Consider the following 17858-nt stretch of genomic DNA (forward strand, 5'->3'; position numbering starts at 1 on the left):
TTCGTTATATCCGTGTTGTGTTCGTTATACCGAGATTCGACTGTTTTCAAGTTTTCCAGGTTATAGCTGGCGCTCCGTTGTTCTCCAACCTAGTTTTAATTGCTTGCGGAGCAATGCGCAAATGTGTTGACGACCTCTGTGAATGTGGCTCCAAGTAGGAGACTGTGTTAACACAGCAACTTCCACTAGAATGTTATTTAATCTTCAGCGCAGTGAGTACATATTTTGGTGGAGCTTAGAAATAAATGTAACCTATTGGATGTGCAGCTATTTCCATAATACAGAATTTCATTTCTACAGATTCCCAATCTGAACAGCGCCATTGGCGCTGACTTGACAAGAACTAGGAGGAGGAGTACATTTTAATGAAGAAAAAGGGGGAGAGGTCGGCAAGAACTAGGGAAATCTAGGGAAAGGCCGTTACTAGGCGCATGACCGTGTACGCGCGTGTCCGAAGGTGGTGGCTATGGTGGTGGGCTAGTGGATTTCGCTTCGGAGGTTGGCAGCACTGCGCGGTAGGGAAATAAATAAAGAATCATGAAAGAATAGAGAAGGCATGGACGAGGCAGACTATAACAGAGGTGACGAAGAATATGATGGTGACTGTAAGTCATTTTACGTTCTGTGACCCACTTCATATGTCTGACACATAGCTTCCTACCTACCAGCAGGTGTTGCGTTTACAGTCATGAGCACTCGGCGTGCTCAATTTGCGTGCGCGCGCGCTCTGTCGTCTGTGCTCTTGTCGCAACGGTTTGATTTACTCTTTAGCTAAACGTAATGTATTCATCAAGTGACGCAAGCAGACAGATAAAGCGACTGATAAGAGCTTCGCTGTCTGCGACTGGGAGTGCTTTGTGGGCACAAGAGAAGACAGCTTCTGCAGTCGCTTCTCGTAGTGCATACATCATGTTAGTGGCAATCCGCTTGAGCATGTTTGGGGAGGCCGTCGTGCTCGTAATTGTTTCCGAACACGGCAAGATTCTTCAATCTAGTAGGCAAACGTGAAGCTGTGTCGGTATTGTTCGCTGGACTTCATTCTGCGAGACTTCGGTACACGGTGCTGCTGCCTGGCCAGTGCGCGGAAACGTCACGTGAAAAAAAAAGTACAGCGGTGCAGTTCGTTTCAAACGGTGCAGCCCTGCCCTGCACGACCGACGATGACGGATGGTCAAAGCACGGCCGCGGTCAAATGTAGGGAAACTCGGGCGCCTTGGCTAGTGATCACGATGACGTATGCGCGATGCGTGCTCCTTATTGGACCCGCCGTAGTGCTCTGTGCACAGAATTTGAAACCGAGACGAAATCTCGCATGATAGCGGGTGTCAATGTTGCGGAGCGGGATCCACGTCTCTTGAGAGACAGTGCATTTGTTTCAGAAGAACTTCACATTGGCCTAGTTGGTATTTGCTGCATATCATATTGACCGCAAGTAAGACGGGGACAGAGGGAGAAAACACATAAACGGCACCGCCCGTGCTGTTTATGTGTTTTCTCCCTCTGTCCCCGTCTTATTTGCAGTCAATATGATATGCAGTGCATTTGTAGCCACAGGGAGTCTGCTTTCCGGAAAGCATTATTTTCTACGAGGATGTCGCTTGAAAACCACCTTTGCGATTGTCCATTGGGGCTGCAGCGTCAGAGCGCTGCGTCACGTCATGCTTGGTGAGGACCATGATGATGAAAGGGTTGTTGTTTAAATCGAATATTCAAAGGTCATCGACCGTGCTGGAATCCACTGCAGTTTCACAGTAATGCGTGGAGCATGAGATGACAATATGGACGTGCTAGGATGTACAGCTTATTGCAAGAAAAAAAAAATGTTGCAAAGGTGAGCCAGCTATGGCAGGCTGGCCTTGGCTTTCTTGTGATAAGCTGTTATGACAAGAGGAGACAAAGCAATACTGTGACGCGATTTCAGTTGTTCAAAGCTTCTGAAAAGGAGCATGGGCAATCTATCCCTGCATGCTGCAAAGTTGTCATCACAGGGTTGGAAGAAGACTGTTAAAATTGTTAAACAAAAGGGTAGCTAGCTTCTCGAGAATATACCCTCTCTGATAACTCTGAAAATTGTTAAGAAGCTTGACAGGGAAAACAAGAAAATTGAGATATAACGCAACAAAGCAAGTTTCTGATATGTCTAATATACACACTTTCCCATAAAATGAAAAAGGTTTGTAACAGGCACGGTGCGCTAATGGTATGTTCTGCGTTCAAGGAAATGAATGCATGTCAGGCTTAAGAAACTAAGCAAGCATGCAGCGCTGAGCCAGAACAGGCCTGCAGCATATTGTGCATGCAAGTTTGTTGAATGCCATGAGGATTGCTTACAGCAACTCTCTGTCCCCCAGAAGATACTACATATAAGGCAGATAGAGAGATGTACAAATGCAAGATCGAAAAAGCATTACAGTGACTGTGGAAAGAGTTGCAACTGAGAAAATGCGGCTATATGGCTTTTCCATTGTGTCTCTGCTCTGAAGTTAGAGAAAACCACTTATAAAAGATGTAAATGACTCGATGCAATTGATTATCGTTGCGGCTTTGACACTGGCCCCTGCAGGTGAAGGTGAATGTGCGAGTGGACATGTTATTATATACTATTACCAGCAAAAGGAATTGACCTTATGTGACGAATGTCTGGAAGTGGTAGACGTCGATGACAATGTGCTATGACAATGTTGTATGCAAATTTATCCTCTCTTGTAGGTCCTGGCCTGATTACTGGGGTCATCGGGCTCTTGTCACCAAAGCGCGAGCCTGAGGAAATCGTTTGTGCTGTCGACTGCTCAGGCGGCTTTCTGCCAACCCAGATTGGTAAGTACCCACTTAATTCAGTGGTCGTCGTGTTTCAACATCTGTGTTGCCCGAAATTTCTTGATTTTAGACATCTGTTTAATACCGAGCCCGTAGAGAGAAATAGTGTCATTGCCACTGCGTATGCACAAGCTGCAAACCACATGTTGGTTTCTTTTTGGGAGGGGGGGGGGGGGGGGGTCATGCTTTCAGGCCAATGAGGGTTCTAGGCTTCAGTTTGGGGGCAGCAGTGGCACATCGGTGCTTTCGGCAAGCAGGGCATTGTGAATCCCACGTGTTACACATGCAATTTGCTCTAGGGTCTCCAGTGTGCGTCCATACAAAAATGATTTGTACCGGGGGTTACTCTCTGTCGAATGGCCTGAGCTACTCTGTCAACCTCGGGCACACTTGGTGCTGCTCTACGAAAACGTTCATGCGTTGTACAGCCATACTGTATCAAGCTTTCGTCTATATGTTGGGTTTGCAAATTGAGCCCGTGCTGGACTCTGAACTAGTATCCAGGTGGCAGGAACTCTTCTCGGAAGTGCATCGCGAATTCTTTGTACGTTGGAAAGGGAGACTGGAGCTTCCATCAACTTCCTGCACCTTCCTGCAAGACAGCTGGCAGGGGTATCGCTAACCTGGCGTTGAGAATGGCTAAATTTCTTTCTTTTTCTGGCAAATTCCTTGTAGTGGTCTTTGTTTAGAGGCTTTCACAATACATATGAAAGCTAGAAATGTGGCCAGGGCATAATTAGTTTTTCTTTATATAGGTTGTTCATTGCAGAGCTGATCCAGCCCTCATTTCATAGGAAACTCCAGCGGTCTTGATGAACACTGATTGTAGTTGCAATTACCGCCATACTTGTGAAAGTATTGGCTTGCAGCTGCTCTTTAATGTTCTTCAACTCACTTGTCTCGCCTTCTGTTTCAATATCTAACATTCTTTCCTCATTGGTGTGACTTACATGCAAGCAGAAATAGGCAACAGAAATGCTTCTTGTCTGCTTGGTGAGAGAAAATGTCTCAGTACCCTTGTCGTGCTCCCCATGTCGACCAATTATTGGATTCCTGCCTGGCTCCAGTCTTGTGTTGATTTAGTGCAACCACTATAAAAGGCTGTGTAAAATGTTTACACAATAATTCTGTTTATGTAATCTGTCTGTGCTTTTCTTTTTGTCATTTAGTGCGAAGTGTCCATTTTCCTTTTTATTATGCTTTATGTATTTATGTATTCTACTGGTGCTAACATATGTAGCAGAAACTTGGAGACTTACAAAGAAGCTCAAAAACAAGTTAAGGACTGCATAAAGTGCGATTGAACGAAAATGTTAGGCTTAAAATTCATCATCATCACCATCATCCTGTTTTATGTTCACTGCAGGACGAAGGCCTCTCCCTGCAATCCCCAATTACCCCTGTCCTGGCGTAACAATAAGAGATAGGAAGAGAGCGGTGTGGATCAGGTAGCAAATGGGGATAACCGATATTCTAATTCACTCTAAGAGAAAAAACTGGAGCTTGGCAGGTCATGCGATGTGTAGGTTAGATAACCGGTGGACCATTAGGGTTACAGAATGGATGCCAAGAGAAGGGAAGTGCAGTCGGGGACGGCAAAAGACTTAAGTGTGTTGATGAAATTAAGAAATTTGCAGGCGCTAGTTGTAATCGGTTGGCGCTGAACAGGGTAATTGGAAATTGCAGGGAGAGGCCTTCATCCTGCAGTGGACATATTATAAGCTGATGATGACGATGTAAACCACGTGCTTTAATTCAGCTGCTGTGAAACTGTCCTGTGTACTACGTGGCCAGGTTCCCTACAAGCTGCAACCTGCAGCTCTTCTGCTTGGTCATTTCTACAACTTTGGTGTGGAATAAAATTCAGTACACATCATCATCCTGCAACATTTTATTTACTTATAGCATATCTGCTATTATTGAACCCTTTAAAAAAATATTGCAGTGGAATGCAACCTGGCAACATTTAAGATTTTATTGTAAAATACCCAATTATTTCTATAAGTTGCCGATGGTTGTTCTGTTGATGCCAGTAATTTTGACTTTTCATTTGTATTGAATTTAGGCCAAAACTAACCTCTGTAGGAGGCCAATATGCTGTGTTTATTCGTGTCTAAGCCGACCCCATAAATTTGGAAATTCACAGAAAAAATTTTGCTCCAATGCAAGCCACATGAGATGCAGTAAACAGCCACAAAGACAAATAAGCATTTATTACAAGTATATGGCGGCAGCCGCAGAATTGTCCCAGTTCGCTTGCCGTTCGCGTTGCTAAGCTCATCGTTTTCATTGTTATCAATGAGCTCTTCATCGCTGTCTCCTTAAAGGGACACTAAAGGTTACCAGAAACTCAAGTTAAAGTGGTAGAGCAATGTTCTAGAACGTCTAAGGCATCAATATAATCGCGAACAGAGCTTTAGTAACCGAGAAATTGATGTAAATGCATGACACGATTTGAGACCCCTCAGCGACATTCCGGTACTAGCCCGATGACGAAAGCACTCCTCATAATTTTTGTTACTAATACTCAACTATCGTATTAAAAATATCATTTCATTCGATTATAAGATGGAAAAAATGCTACTCGTCTACGTCTATTCGATTCTAAGAAAAAATAACATTTTGACGTTACCCTTCAGTAATATGGGTGTTGGAAAGGTTTCGTTTTCGCTCGACTCTGCGCCGCGCACGCATTGGAGTTTCAGTAGTTTCGTTATCGCGTCGTGCTGTGAGGGTTCTGCTGGCTCGCGAAACTTTCATTTGGAACAAGCAGCGAGAATGCCACGTCCATGTGATGTCGTGGGAAGCCCTCGTTGCTTTACCGCTCCGGAGAGCCGTGGCCGCCGTCGTAGTACGCAACGACGGCGGCAGTGCGAGCCCTCAGCAGCAGGTCGCGCTCGTCTGTGCTCAAATCGCTGAAGTTAAGCCCACCATCGCGAGCCAATCTGTCGGTGTCAGGGTCCATTGCGACGAGCGTCGAAGTTGGCGTCATAGAATGAAGTACCAGCTTATGGGCATCTTGCGCTGGAGTTTCAGGTATAGTAGCGGCGCCTGGTGGCGGTGCGGGAAACGACATCTGGGTCGTGCCAGCTTGGGTCGTATTGAGCCCTGGCTGTGGCGAAGCACGTTTCTAGGCCGCGTTTTGCGTCGATTCGCACTTTTTTTATGCCCTGTTGCGAGTGCGAAAAGGCTCGTCACTTCTCGCAGACCACGCTGCGAGCTCGCCGCAGCCTATAGTTTAACGAAAACGGACTCTCCGTGTGCCGTGGGACGTAATGCTGGGAGCAGAAGGAATCGGTGATGCAAATCCGGAGAGACCTAGCCCAGCCTCGAAAAGGCGTCACCGTCATTACTTCTGCGTCATGGGCTGCCATGAACAAGAAGGCCTGAATCACAACATCAGATTCTACCGTTTTCCTTCAAGGCCTCACGAAGTGGAGCGTCGGGCGCGCTGCATAGCTGCAGTTCGTCGTACTGAGTAAGCGAAACTTCGTGCCATGCTGACTGCTTCGCCTGTCTTGAAGCTTGCTTGATTATCTGCGTTCGAAATTTCGGTCTTTTGCACCTACAGTACCGACAGCAGACCGACATAGCAGCAGGCATGGCTGGTAATTCACGATTCGAGACCCGGCCACAGCGACAATTAACAATTCAACCAATGCGAAGTGGTGAAGTGTGTGCAAATGAGCACAAATGTTCGGGCTCATTCGACGACAATTCACTACTACTCTACGAGCAGCACAGGTTAAGAGAGTTAAATGCGCTCATCCTTGATCTCACGCCAGCACGTTGAAGCAGCGCAGCAAGGCAATATTGATTGCAGCACATCGATATTCGGTGCGCTGTCATTAAAAGCTACATCAAGCGAGCAGCGCACGAGCTCGCGCTGCAGCGCGATTCGCACGTACGCGCGAGCTCACATGCATTGCATCAGTTTAGCGGCATGCAGTCAACAAAGATTGCAGGAGGCCCGCCGTTCGGCGGCATGTCGAAAGACCGCTGCCGTCGCGGCGCGTACGATCGTGCGCTCGAGCAGTTCGTACATCATGAGAACAAGGTTAGGGGACACAAACAAGCGCTTGCGTCTTGCCAACAAGGCCATACATCAACACTTGTCATAGCCACTCGATATCAGACATACTGGCAGCCGTGGCGCTACTAAAATAGCAGCTGAACCTTTTACTGCCATTACTTGAATATTTCATGTAGAACATCTTGAACATTTCCGTTTTTCTATGATGCAAATCATTTTAGCTGTGAATATAGAGCAGCGTGCTTTTTCGCAGCATCTCTACAGAACAAAGTCAGCTGATTCTTTTTCAATAAACAGTGTATGTATGAGTAATAAAACACTTTATAGCATATTTCACCAAATTTAAGTCTTTTATTTTTTTGCTTTAAGAGCAAAATTTTTGATGTTTTAAGATTGGCAGGTCTCCTAATGGTTCCTAGGTTTTGCCTTAACATACAGTGTATGACCTGAATTCTGATGGGGTCTGCTGTGGATTAAGATTATGTATTTTATTCCTGGCCACATTGCGCCTGGGAATTGTGGGTGAAGTTAGTGTGAGCATGTATTAATGCGAAAAAAAAAAATTTGTCATCCTACTTTCACTTTTGAACGCTGGCCCACTGCTCACACCAACGTGCTTATGTGGAAGAGAAATGTAAGGTGACATTGTCGGCAAAATTTCGTGGTTGATCGCAGTTAAAAAATATTGCCTTCTCTCCAGAAGAGTGTTGTATTGCAAGAAAATGTGTATTCAGTGTTTGCAAGACAGTATCTGTATAAAATATGTACCCACCCCATATACAATTCTCCTTTCATTCAGGGTCCTTAAGAGAGTAAAGTAAAATGGCAATAAACAAAAAGGCTCCTGCATGAAACTGACGACCACGAACGGAACAGACACATAGGTAGGGCAATCCAACCTGCATGTGTGTGTTCCTTTTGTGGCCGTCTGCTTTGCTTTAAAAAAAAACCTCCTCGTTTACTGTGATGTGTCTGCAAGTTTGTTTCATTTGTTGGTGCAGACTTGAGCGAGGGTGATGTCGGGCCCTGCTCTCCCAAGTGTAAAATGGAGGAGGTCGACCTTGCAGCCGAGGGCTCCTGCGACCCTTCACTGTTTGCCCCTTCTCGTAAGTACTGCTTGAGCCAAGCCTCAGAAGCCTCATAGCAAAAAAATGGCATGCTAATTGTTTCTGCTAATCACATCGACAAGCCTCTGTCGCAGCAGTTCAACATAGCTGTACCCCCTATGGCTGGGTGTAGCATTTACAAACACTTATTCTTTCCTTCTTGGAATTGCCAATAAATGAATTTGCGGTACTTGTGGGTTTGAAGAAACTATCAAACAACTCTTGTTCACTTGCCCTCAATGTGACATCTAACAGATCTATTTACGGACTGCACTAAGCCGACTGGACTTGGAACATTTTATGGAAAGAAAATACTAGTGCCCTGACCAAACCTGTCAATGGCACAGAAAACTATTTATGTTCTATTGCAGTTTTTTACAGTAAAGGTTAATAAGATGCTTTACAACTAACGACAATGCATGCAATTTCGTTAACTTTCACACTATGCAACATGTAATCTCATGGAATGTTTATGTTTATTCCCACAAAAGTCACAACATTATTGTCAATGCAGTTTGTACGCTTATTTTTATGCGCTACATTGCTCAGGAGCTGTGCTAGAACACAAATTTCAAATTGGACGGTTATATAGTGTGAAACGTGTATGCAATGATGTCGCAAGGATGGACACAATGTATGATGCTTGTCGAGGGAGCAATGGTAATGACAGGTGTATGCGCAGAAAAGTACGACACATATCAAGCAACATTAAGGAATTCTGTACTTACTGGGGGACACGCCTATTCTGCTTGATTGGCCGAGGACAGTCGCACCTCCTTGGCACATACTGAATGGCTAAATTAAAGAAAATGAAATAAATGAAGGAATCTGTCACCTAAAATTCACCATTCCATTAACAGACAGGGTGTCTACCAACCGGGAAAACCGGGAAAACCGGGAATTCTCAGGGAATTTGTATAGTCTGGAAAAACTCAGGGAATTTGTGCCTTTCTCAGGGAAAAGTCGCAGTAATGCTGGCTCGAGTAACAGACAGGACGCACTTTATACGATTCGTACGAAGCGCGTTTTCTCCACAGCCATCACCGGGCTCCCGCACTGTACTTTCTAGAGAACGTGCCAGGAAAGCGGCAAAAAGCGCAGCGCTTCAAATTTCTAAGCGAGTCAAAATTAGGCGGACACTTCCCGGCGCCGCGTACTGCAGAGAACGGGCTTCGTAAGGCTCGCAATCAAGTTTTTCGACGGTCGGCGGCGTCCCCCCCCCCCCTCCGCTTGTTGTTTCCCAGCCGAGAAAGCTCCAGCGAGGCGGCAGAAAGCGTTGCGAGCGAGACTGTAAACTCGCGGACAACTTTCTACGGGGGCGGAGCTTCTGCCCATGTGTTACCGCGCCAACTAGTCCGTCAGCGCTTGACAGTGCTTTCGGTTGCTCGGAGAAGACGCTGAATCGACGCTGCTTCCACGAGCGGCGGTTCCCTTTTGTCCAGACGGGGAAGGGAAAAGCCGCAAAATAAGCAACCTTTTACGTTCAGTGGTGTGTTTTGTTTTATTTAACTGTTTTTAATAAGATGTGTGTTTTCTCTTCCCCAGCTTAAACTAACGTGGATGAAAACGCGGGACTCTTCAGAAGGGCTCACTTGCGCGCGCTTTGCCTCCGTAGCTTTCCCTGCAGAGCCACAGAAAGTTGTCGCTACGCTTCCGCTTTCCAGTATGAGTCTTAAACGGACTTTTCCTGCGCAATGCTTTGATGGAAGCGTCCATTTCTACCTTGAGGGGTGGCACGCGCGGGACGCAGGCGGCAAAGCAGAGGGCGACTATAGCTTCGCGCCCTGCCATAACGCTGCCGCGAGCGGCCGACGCTGGCAGAGATACAAAGTATGGAATCGTGTCGCATTTTTTAAGTTTTAGTGACCCCGTTCTGACCCGACTTGGTTTAGTTACAGCAGTGGTGCAGCGGGCAAGCTTTGTTCGGTATGAGCGCATCCAAGTGTACTTTCGTCCAGGACTGGACGAATCCGAAACATTGTGAGTTTGCCACCTGGGTTAGGCCCGTTGAAAATAACGCGAACGCGGCGTACTGTACGCTATGCAGAAAGCAGCTTTCGCTGAGCAACATGGGAAGAAGAGCGCTGACAAGTCAAGCTGTAAGTAAGAAGCACCGACTTGCTGCAAACGGAGCCAGGACACCTTCTGTAGCTTCGTTTCTTCCGCCGCCAGCAAGTGAACCGTCGGGCGCTGTTGTGACCAAAGCTGGGCCAGTGGCGTCAGGTTCTGCGCTGCCTTCATCTTCTTCAACCACAGCTACGGACATCCAACCCGAGCGTGCGGCAAAGGATATTTTTCAACGTGACACAGAAGTGATAAATGCTGAGGTGATGTGGTGTCTCAATGCTGTCATGACGCACACATCATTCCGTGCTGCCGCGGCATCAGCTTCTCTGTTCCCGTTGATGTTCCCATCATCAGCTACTGCCAAGAAAGTGCAGCTAGGCAAAGATAAGGTGGGATATACTATTGTCTATGGCCTCGCACCTTTCTTTAGAGAGAGCCTCGTGTCGGAATTGAACCAAGCCTCCTACCTCGTCTTAGCGTTTGACGAATCGTTAAACAAAGTTGCACAGAAGGAGCAAATGGACGTGTTGGTTCGCTTTTGGTCGGATGCAGAGGGAAGCGTGAAAACACGCTACCTGACGTCATGCTTTCTTGGGCGCACGCGAGCTGAAGAATTGGTGTCCGCATTTAAAAGTGCCACTGATGGACTCACGTTCGAAAATTCTTCAGATATCAATGGACGGGCCAAACGTCAACATGAAGTTTCTCCGTGAGATCAAGCAAGAACTGTGTGAATCCAATGACGGCCGCCAAATTCTCGACGTTGGAAGCTGTGGCCTTCATGTGGTGAACGGCGCGTTCAAAACCGGACACGCGGCAACAGGATGGCAACTTGTGGAATTTCTCCGGGCTATGTACAATTTATTTAAATGCGTACCTGCCCGACGTGCTGAATACGCACGCATTACCGGGAGCAACGTTTACCCTTTGAAGTTTTGCTCTGTGCGATGGCTTGAAAATGTTCGAGTAATTTCGAGGGCTCTTGAGGTCCTGCCTTACCTAAAGGTGTACGTTGAGTCGTGTCGAAACGAGATTAAGCGACCGACCAGCGCCAGTTACGGCGTCGTCGAAACATCCATCCAAGATCTTCTGTTGTCTGCAAAGCTAACTTTTATGCTTTGTATCGCGGAAGAATTGCAGCCGTTCCTGGCTCAGTTCCAGACGGATTCGCCTATGCTTCCATTTCTTGGTACAGCATTGGAAAATCTTCTGCGATCACTAATGAGTAGAATAGTGAAGAAAGAAGTGATGATGGCAGTGGACAGTCCGTTGAAGTTGATAAAGGTTGACATGGACCAGCATGCGAACGTTCTTGCGACGCCCAAGATCGACCTTGGCTTTGCTACGAAGAATGCGCTCCGAAAGGCCCCCAAACTTTCAGATGGTACTATTTTTGAGTTCAGAAGGGACTGCACCGCTTTCATAAAGAACTGCGCCAAAAAAATCGCGGAAAGGTCGCCGTTGAAATTTAAGCTGACGAGGAGATCGTCCTCTCTGAATCCCGCGTGCGCCCTGATTCCGGAGCTTGGGGAAAGGCGTTTCACTGATGCACTCGAAGTTGCGATGGAACACCAATGGATGACCGGAGCAGAAGCTGATCGGGCAATGCGGTCCTACAAGCATGTGTGCTCCTTAGCCTCGGCGCAAGCAGCGTTGAAAAATTTTAACAGGAGCACGGATCGGCTGGATACCCTTTGGGCAGGCATCTGTGGTTCACACAAGGAACTACTCACTTTTGCCAAGATGATTCTATCTCTTTCGCACGGAAATGCATCTGTGGAGCGGGGGATTTTCTGTTAACAAGGGCTGTCTTGTCGAAAATCAGAAGGAACAATCTCTGGTCGCCCAACGAATCGTCTTTGACTCCGTGTCATCGGCTGGAGGAGTTGCCAGCGTAGAAGTGACTAAGAGAATGCGTCAAATGGTCCGTGGGGCGAACGCACGCTGGAAGGAGGAGCTAGAAAGAACGAAAACAGAAAGGGCCGACGCACTCAAGAACGAACGAGAAAGGAAGCGTGTCGCCGCATCTTTGAAGCAGCTCGAGCTAAAAAAACAGAAAGTGTTGGCTGACGCCGAGATGCAGGTGTCCCTGATTCAAACTGAAATAAACTCTCTAAAACAGTGAAACGCAACACTGGGGCGTTGTGCGCGAGCTGAGCGTATATCAGGACGGTTGACGTTGACTTTGTAGCTGGTGAGAGAGAATCACTTGTGAGAAAGTTCGGGCCTCCAACCAAGATGGTTGCTATCACTTAATAAAAATAGCTCACTTTGAAAAATATTTGCTTCTGTGTGCGCCTCCTTTTTATTCGTATTTGACAATATTCGACTCAATTTGCAAAGGGCTTTACCATTTTTTTATCGAGAATATTTTACTTGCTCTGCATTTTACTAACCCTTCTGTTTTCTTTTTAAATGAAGTAAACATTACACCTTACTATTCAAACTAGATTAAGTGTTTTTATAATTGCAGTAGCAATTATATAGACACTCCAGGTGCGTTTTTACCGTCGCCATCGCCGTGAGTCTCCGTATAAAGTCCAAGGGCGATAAAATCGTCGGCGTGCCCCGCATGCTGTATGTGCGGGTGAAAGCCTACGCGGGTGAGCCGTAGACAGCGGCTCAATCTCGCGCACTCGACGGAGGAAAGCGGCGAGGAAGTGCACCGTCGCGGGCAAGGCACCAGGGGAATGGACGAGACGCTCATTTGAGGGATCGACTTCCGTTTGTGTTCAGGCGCCAGTAAGAGCGGGCGTGAGAGAGAAGGTCTGGGTGCTTCTGCTCCTTGAATATATGACTCTGCCTAGGCACTACGGAGGAGGTTTCTTAGCGCATATGTGTAGGCGTTTGTCCCTAGGCGTGCCGGCATTGCGGAGTCGAGTTTGTTAACGCACGGACGCTGGCTGCCGGCGCGGTAAAATAGGTGTAGCAGCGGGCACTGACGCCCGATGTGGCGACCGCTGTCTCGGACATGCTGTCTCGCGGCTGCGGCGCTCGTGCTCAGTCAGTTGAGCGCAAGTGGCTGAAAGGCCGCCGGTGACGAGGACTGACTCAGCGCCGCAGGCGCGAGAATGTCTGTCCGATGTACCTTCAGAGGCAAAGTTCTGACTGGTGTTGCAAAAGTCGTACGTGGGGCGCGGGTGTGCTCGGGCTTAGCGTCACAAGTTGACGGCTGGAGGTAATTATGTTTATTCAATCGTCTGCTTTACTAATTGTAACAGCGTGTCATTATTTCGCATTATTGGCGACACTTCCAGGATACCAACGCTAGAACCCGGACTGGTCCGTGGGTTGGGGCTCACTGACGCCTGCGCGTACCTGGGGTGTATAACATGGGATGTCCTCTATCGCGGACAGCCACTTTTTTATGCGAACAACCCTTGGCACGCTTCGGCCTCCGCGGCACCAACCCACGGGGCGCCTTGCTTCCAGCTTGGATCCCCCAGCTACCCATTGGGTGCCCTGGAGATCCTACGCTGTCTGCTTTATTATCACCTAAGGAGCTCTCCTGAGTCCTCCGTTTGCCGGTTACATGTGCGCTCCTGGAGAAGTGCTTGTCAAAAAATCCCATCTATCGTCGCGACGAAAAAAGCGACCCGCGACTTATACAACCTTGCCCCTTCAGAAACAGCGATCACCATTGGTATGGGGCGTCCGTGCCCACTGCTTCACCGCGCGGGCAGCCCGCGGACTCCGCACTCCGCAAAGCCGGCATGTCTAGGGACAAACGAATACAACACGCGCCAAGAAACCTCATCCGTAGTGCCTGGGCAGAGTCGTATTTTCTAGGAGCAAAAACCCCCAGATTGTCTCTCTCACGCCCGCTGTTACTCGCGCCTGCGCACAAACGGATGGCGATCCCTCAGTCTCGTGGGTAACGGTGGTGGCGGTGAGGGGAAGGGGGCGTTCTACTTCGGGCGGCTGCGCACGCATGACCGGGCCGCTGTATCTTGAAAGCCATCTGCGACGGGGACAGGGTCCGCCGTGCGCTGTTTACCACGCTTAGTTCGCGTTGAAGCGAGAGGCAGCACGAAAGTCAATTCGCTCATTGCTGCTGCCGCGCTTCCTCACTCCACCGTTGTGACAGCGATTTTCCGTGGTCATCAAGTGAGATGTGCTCACAGTTGCTTCTGCATGCGTGACACCATGCTTGTTAATTTAGTTAGTAAGTAAATGTTACAAACTTATATGGCCAATAAAACTACTAGCCTTACTTCGTATAGCTGTCCACTAGTTTGCTATCGCGATCGATGCTTCGCCTTTCGGGTGAAGCTGCAACTTTCTTTTAACATGCTTATTAGAGAGTGGGTGCAGCGGTGGCGTAGAGGTAGAACACCCGCCTCGCGTGCAAGAGGTCCGTGGTTCGAATCCCGGTGCCGGCAATTTTCCACCGGATTAGAAAAAAAAAAAGAATCCGCGTGTTGATAAAATTGCACAAACAGGCCTGGAGTGTGGCCTGATCCCGGTGACCAGAACCGGTAACGCACTCCCTCACCAGAGCAGGATTGGCCACCCTGGTGCAGTACCTGGCCACAACCTCCTATGAACACAACAATCAAACCCCGGCCCTCAGTCCCCAGCAGCTGCGAAGCAACTGACCACGGTGGCGGTCAGACCTGCGACGCTGCAGAGGGTGCTAAGAATCACTGGCTCCGGACAGGCCGCCATTGGAATATGAACCTGGCAACGTTTAATGCTAGAACGTTATCTAGTGAGGCGAGTCTAGCAGTGCTATTGGAGGAATTAGAGGGCAGTAAATGGGATATAATAGGGCTCAGTGAAGTTAGGAGGCCAAAAGAAGCATATACAGTGCTAAATAGCGGGCATGTCCTTTGCTACCGGGGCTTAGCGGAGAGAGGAGAACTAGGAGTCGGATTCCTGGTTAATAAGAATATAGCTGGTAACATACAGGAATTCTATAGCATTAACGAGAGGGTAGCAGGTCTTGTTGTGAAACTTAATAAGAGGTACAATATGAAGATTGTACAGGTCTACGCTCCTACATCAAGTCATGATGACCAGGAAGTCGAAAGCTTCTATGAAGACGTGGAATCGGCACTGGGTGGAGTGAAAACTAAATACACTATACTAATGGGCGACTTTAATGCCAAGGTAGGCAAGAAGCAGGCTGGAGACAAGGCAGTGGGGGAATATGGCATAGGCATTAGGAATAGCAGGGGAGAGTTATTAGTAGAGTTTGCGGAACAGAATAATATGAGGATAATGAATACCTTCTTCCGCAAGCGGGATAGCCGAAAATGGACGTGGAGGAGCCCGAACGGCGAGACTAGAAATGAAATAGACTTCATACTCTGCGCTAACCCTGGCATCATACAAGATGTGGACGTGCTCGGCAAGGTGCGCTGCAGTGACCACAGGATGGTAAGAACTCGAATTAACCTAGACCTGAGGAGGGAACGGAAGAAACTGGTACATAAGAAGCCGATCAATGAGTTAGCAGTAAGAGGGAAAATAGAGGAATTCCAGATCAAGCTACAGAACAGGTATTCAGCTTTAACTCAGGAAGAGGACCTTAGTGTTGAAGCAATGAACGACAATCTTGTGGACATCATTAAGGAGTGTGCAATGGAAGTCGGTGGTAACTCCGTTAGGCAGGATACCAGCAAACTATCACAGGAGACGAAAGATCTGATCAAGATACGCCAATATATGAAAGCATCTAACCCTACAGCTAGAATAGAACTGGCAGAACTTTCGAAGTTAATCAACAAGCGTAAGACAGCTGACATAAGGAAGTATAATATGGATAGAATTGAACATGCTCTCAGGAACGGAGGAAGCCTAAAAACAGTGAAGAAGAAACTAGGAATTGGCAAGAATTAGATGTATGCGTTAAGAGACAAAGCCGGCAACATCATTACTAATATGGATGAGATAGTTGAAGTGGCTGAGGAGTTCTAAAGAGATTTATACAGTACCAGTGGCACCCACGACGATAATGGAAGAGAAAATAGTCTAGAGGAATTTGAAATCCCGAAGGTAACGCCGGAAGAAGTAAAGAAAGCCTTAGGAGATATACAAAGGGGGAAGGCAGCTGGGGAGGATCAGGTAACAGCAGATTTGTTGAAGGATGGTGGACAGATTGTTCTAGAGAAGCTGGCCACCCTGTATACGCAATGCCTCATGACCTCGAGCGTACCGGAATCTTGGAAGAACGCTAACATAATCCTATTCCATAAGAAAGGGGACGCCAAAGACTTGAAAAATTATAGACCGATCAGCTTACTGTCCGTTGCCTACAAAGTATTTACTAAAGTAATTGCAAATAGAATCAGCAACACCCTAGACTTCTGTCAACCAAAGGACCAGGCAGGATTCCGTAAAGGCTGCTCAACAATAGACCATATTCACACTATCAATCAAGTGATAGAGAAATGTGCAGAATATAACCAACCCTTATATATAGCTTTCATTGATTACGAGAAGGCGTTTGATTCAGTCGAAACCTCAGCAGTCGTGGAGGCATTACGGAATCAGGGTGTAGATGAGCCATATGTAAAAATATTGGAAGATATCTATAGTGGCTCCACAGCCACCGTAGTCCTCCATAAAGCAAGCAACAAAATTACAATAAAGAAAGGCGTCAGGCAGGGAGATACGATATCTCCAATGCTATTCACAGCGTGTTTACAGGAGGTATTCAGAGACCTGGATTGGGAAGAATTGGGGATAAAAGTTGATGGAGAATACCTTAGTAACTTGCGATTCGCTGATGATATTGCCTTGTTTAGTAACTCAGGGGACGAATTGCAATGCATGCTCACTGACCTGGAGAGGCAAAGCAGACGAGTGGGTCTAAAAATTAATCTGCAGAAAACTAAAGTAATGCTTAACAGTCTCGGGAGACAACAGCAATTTACAATAGGCAGCGAGACACTGGAAGTCGTAAGGGAATACATCTACTTAGGACAGGTATTGACGGCGGATCCGGATCATGAGACGGAAATAATCAGAAGAATAAGAATGGGCTGGGGTGCGTTTGGCAGGCATTCCCAAATCATGAACAGCAGGTTGCCATTATCCCTCAAGAGAAAAGTATATAATAGCTGTGTCTTACCAGTACTCACTTATGGGGCAGAAACCTGGAGGCTTACGAAAAGGGTACTACTCAAATTAAGGACGACACAACGAGCTATGGAAAGAAGAATGGTAGGTGTAACGTTAAGGGATAAGAAAAGAGCAGATTGGGTGAGGGAACAAACGCGAGTTAATGACATCTTAGTTGAAATCAAGAAAAAGAAATGGGCATGGGTAGGACATGTAATGAGGAGGGAAGATAACCGATGGTCATTAAGGGTTACGGACTGGATCCCAAGGGAAGGGAAGCGTAGCAGGGGGCGGCAGAAAGTTAGGTGGGCGGATGAGATTAAGAAGTTTGCAGGGACGGCATGGCCACAATTAGTACATGACCGGGGTTGTTGGAGAAATATGGGAGAGGCCTTTGCCCTGCAGTGGGCGTAACCAGGCTGCTGCTGCTGCTGCTGATGATGATGATGATTAGAGAGTGACTGCATCGGGCGACGTGGTGTCAGCCCGTCTCGACATAAAACAAAGTTCAGTGCCACTCAGGGAATTTAGCAAAACCAATCAGGGAAAACCTGGAAAACTCAGGGAATTTGGAAATGTCAACTTGGTAGACACCCTGACAGATCAATGTGCTTTAGAGATGCTTGTGAGCTGACATTATATGTTCAGGCTCTGTGTTTTTTTTTTCCCCTGCAGAACAGGGGTGCACGCATACTTGGTCAGCATACGAGCATATGTAAGCCACTCATGTAGCGTTGCTGCCACCATGTTGTGGCAGACGCACTGAT

At 47.4% G+C, this 17858-nt stretch overlaps 1 protein-coding gene and 1 pseudogene across 2 annotated transcripts in view; both read left to right on the plus strand.

Moving 5' to 3' along the window:
- The first annotated feature begins 447 nt into the window (after nucleotides 1–447).
- LOC139050948 (zinc finger and SCAN domain-containing protein 22-like) overlaps nucleotides 448–17858 on the plus strand; it is a 31460-nt gene continuing 14049 nt past the window's right edge. Inside the window, exons 1-3 of one of the 2 annotated variants that reach the window (XM_070527837.1) lie at nucleotides 448–605; nucleotides 2710–2817; nucleotides 7852–7956. In XM_070527837.1, coding sequence (XP_070383938.1) covers nucleotides 557–605; nucleotides 2710–2817; nucleotides 7852–7956 — 262 coding nt within the window. In that variant the 5' untranslated portion in view covers nucleotides 448–556. Of the gene's footprint in view, nucleotides 606–708; nucleotides 1195–2709; nucleotides 2818–7851; nucleotides 7957–17858 lie in introns of those variants that run through there. The other variant, XM_070527838.1, reaches the window with a different exon arrangement.
- LOC139050803 (uncharacterized) lies at nucleotides 9998–17857 on the plus strand (annotated as a pseudogene).

The sequence above is a fragment of the Dermacentor albipictus genome, chromosome 10, assembly GCF_038994185.2.
Source record: "Dermacentor albipictus isolate Rhodes 1998 colony chromosome 10, USDA_Dalb.pri_finalv2, whole genome shotgun sequence".
Classification (NCBI taxonomy): Eukaryota; Metazoa; Arthropoda; class Arachnida; order Ixodida; family Ixodidae; genus Dermacentor; species Dermacentor albipictus.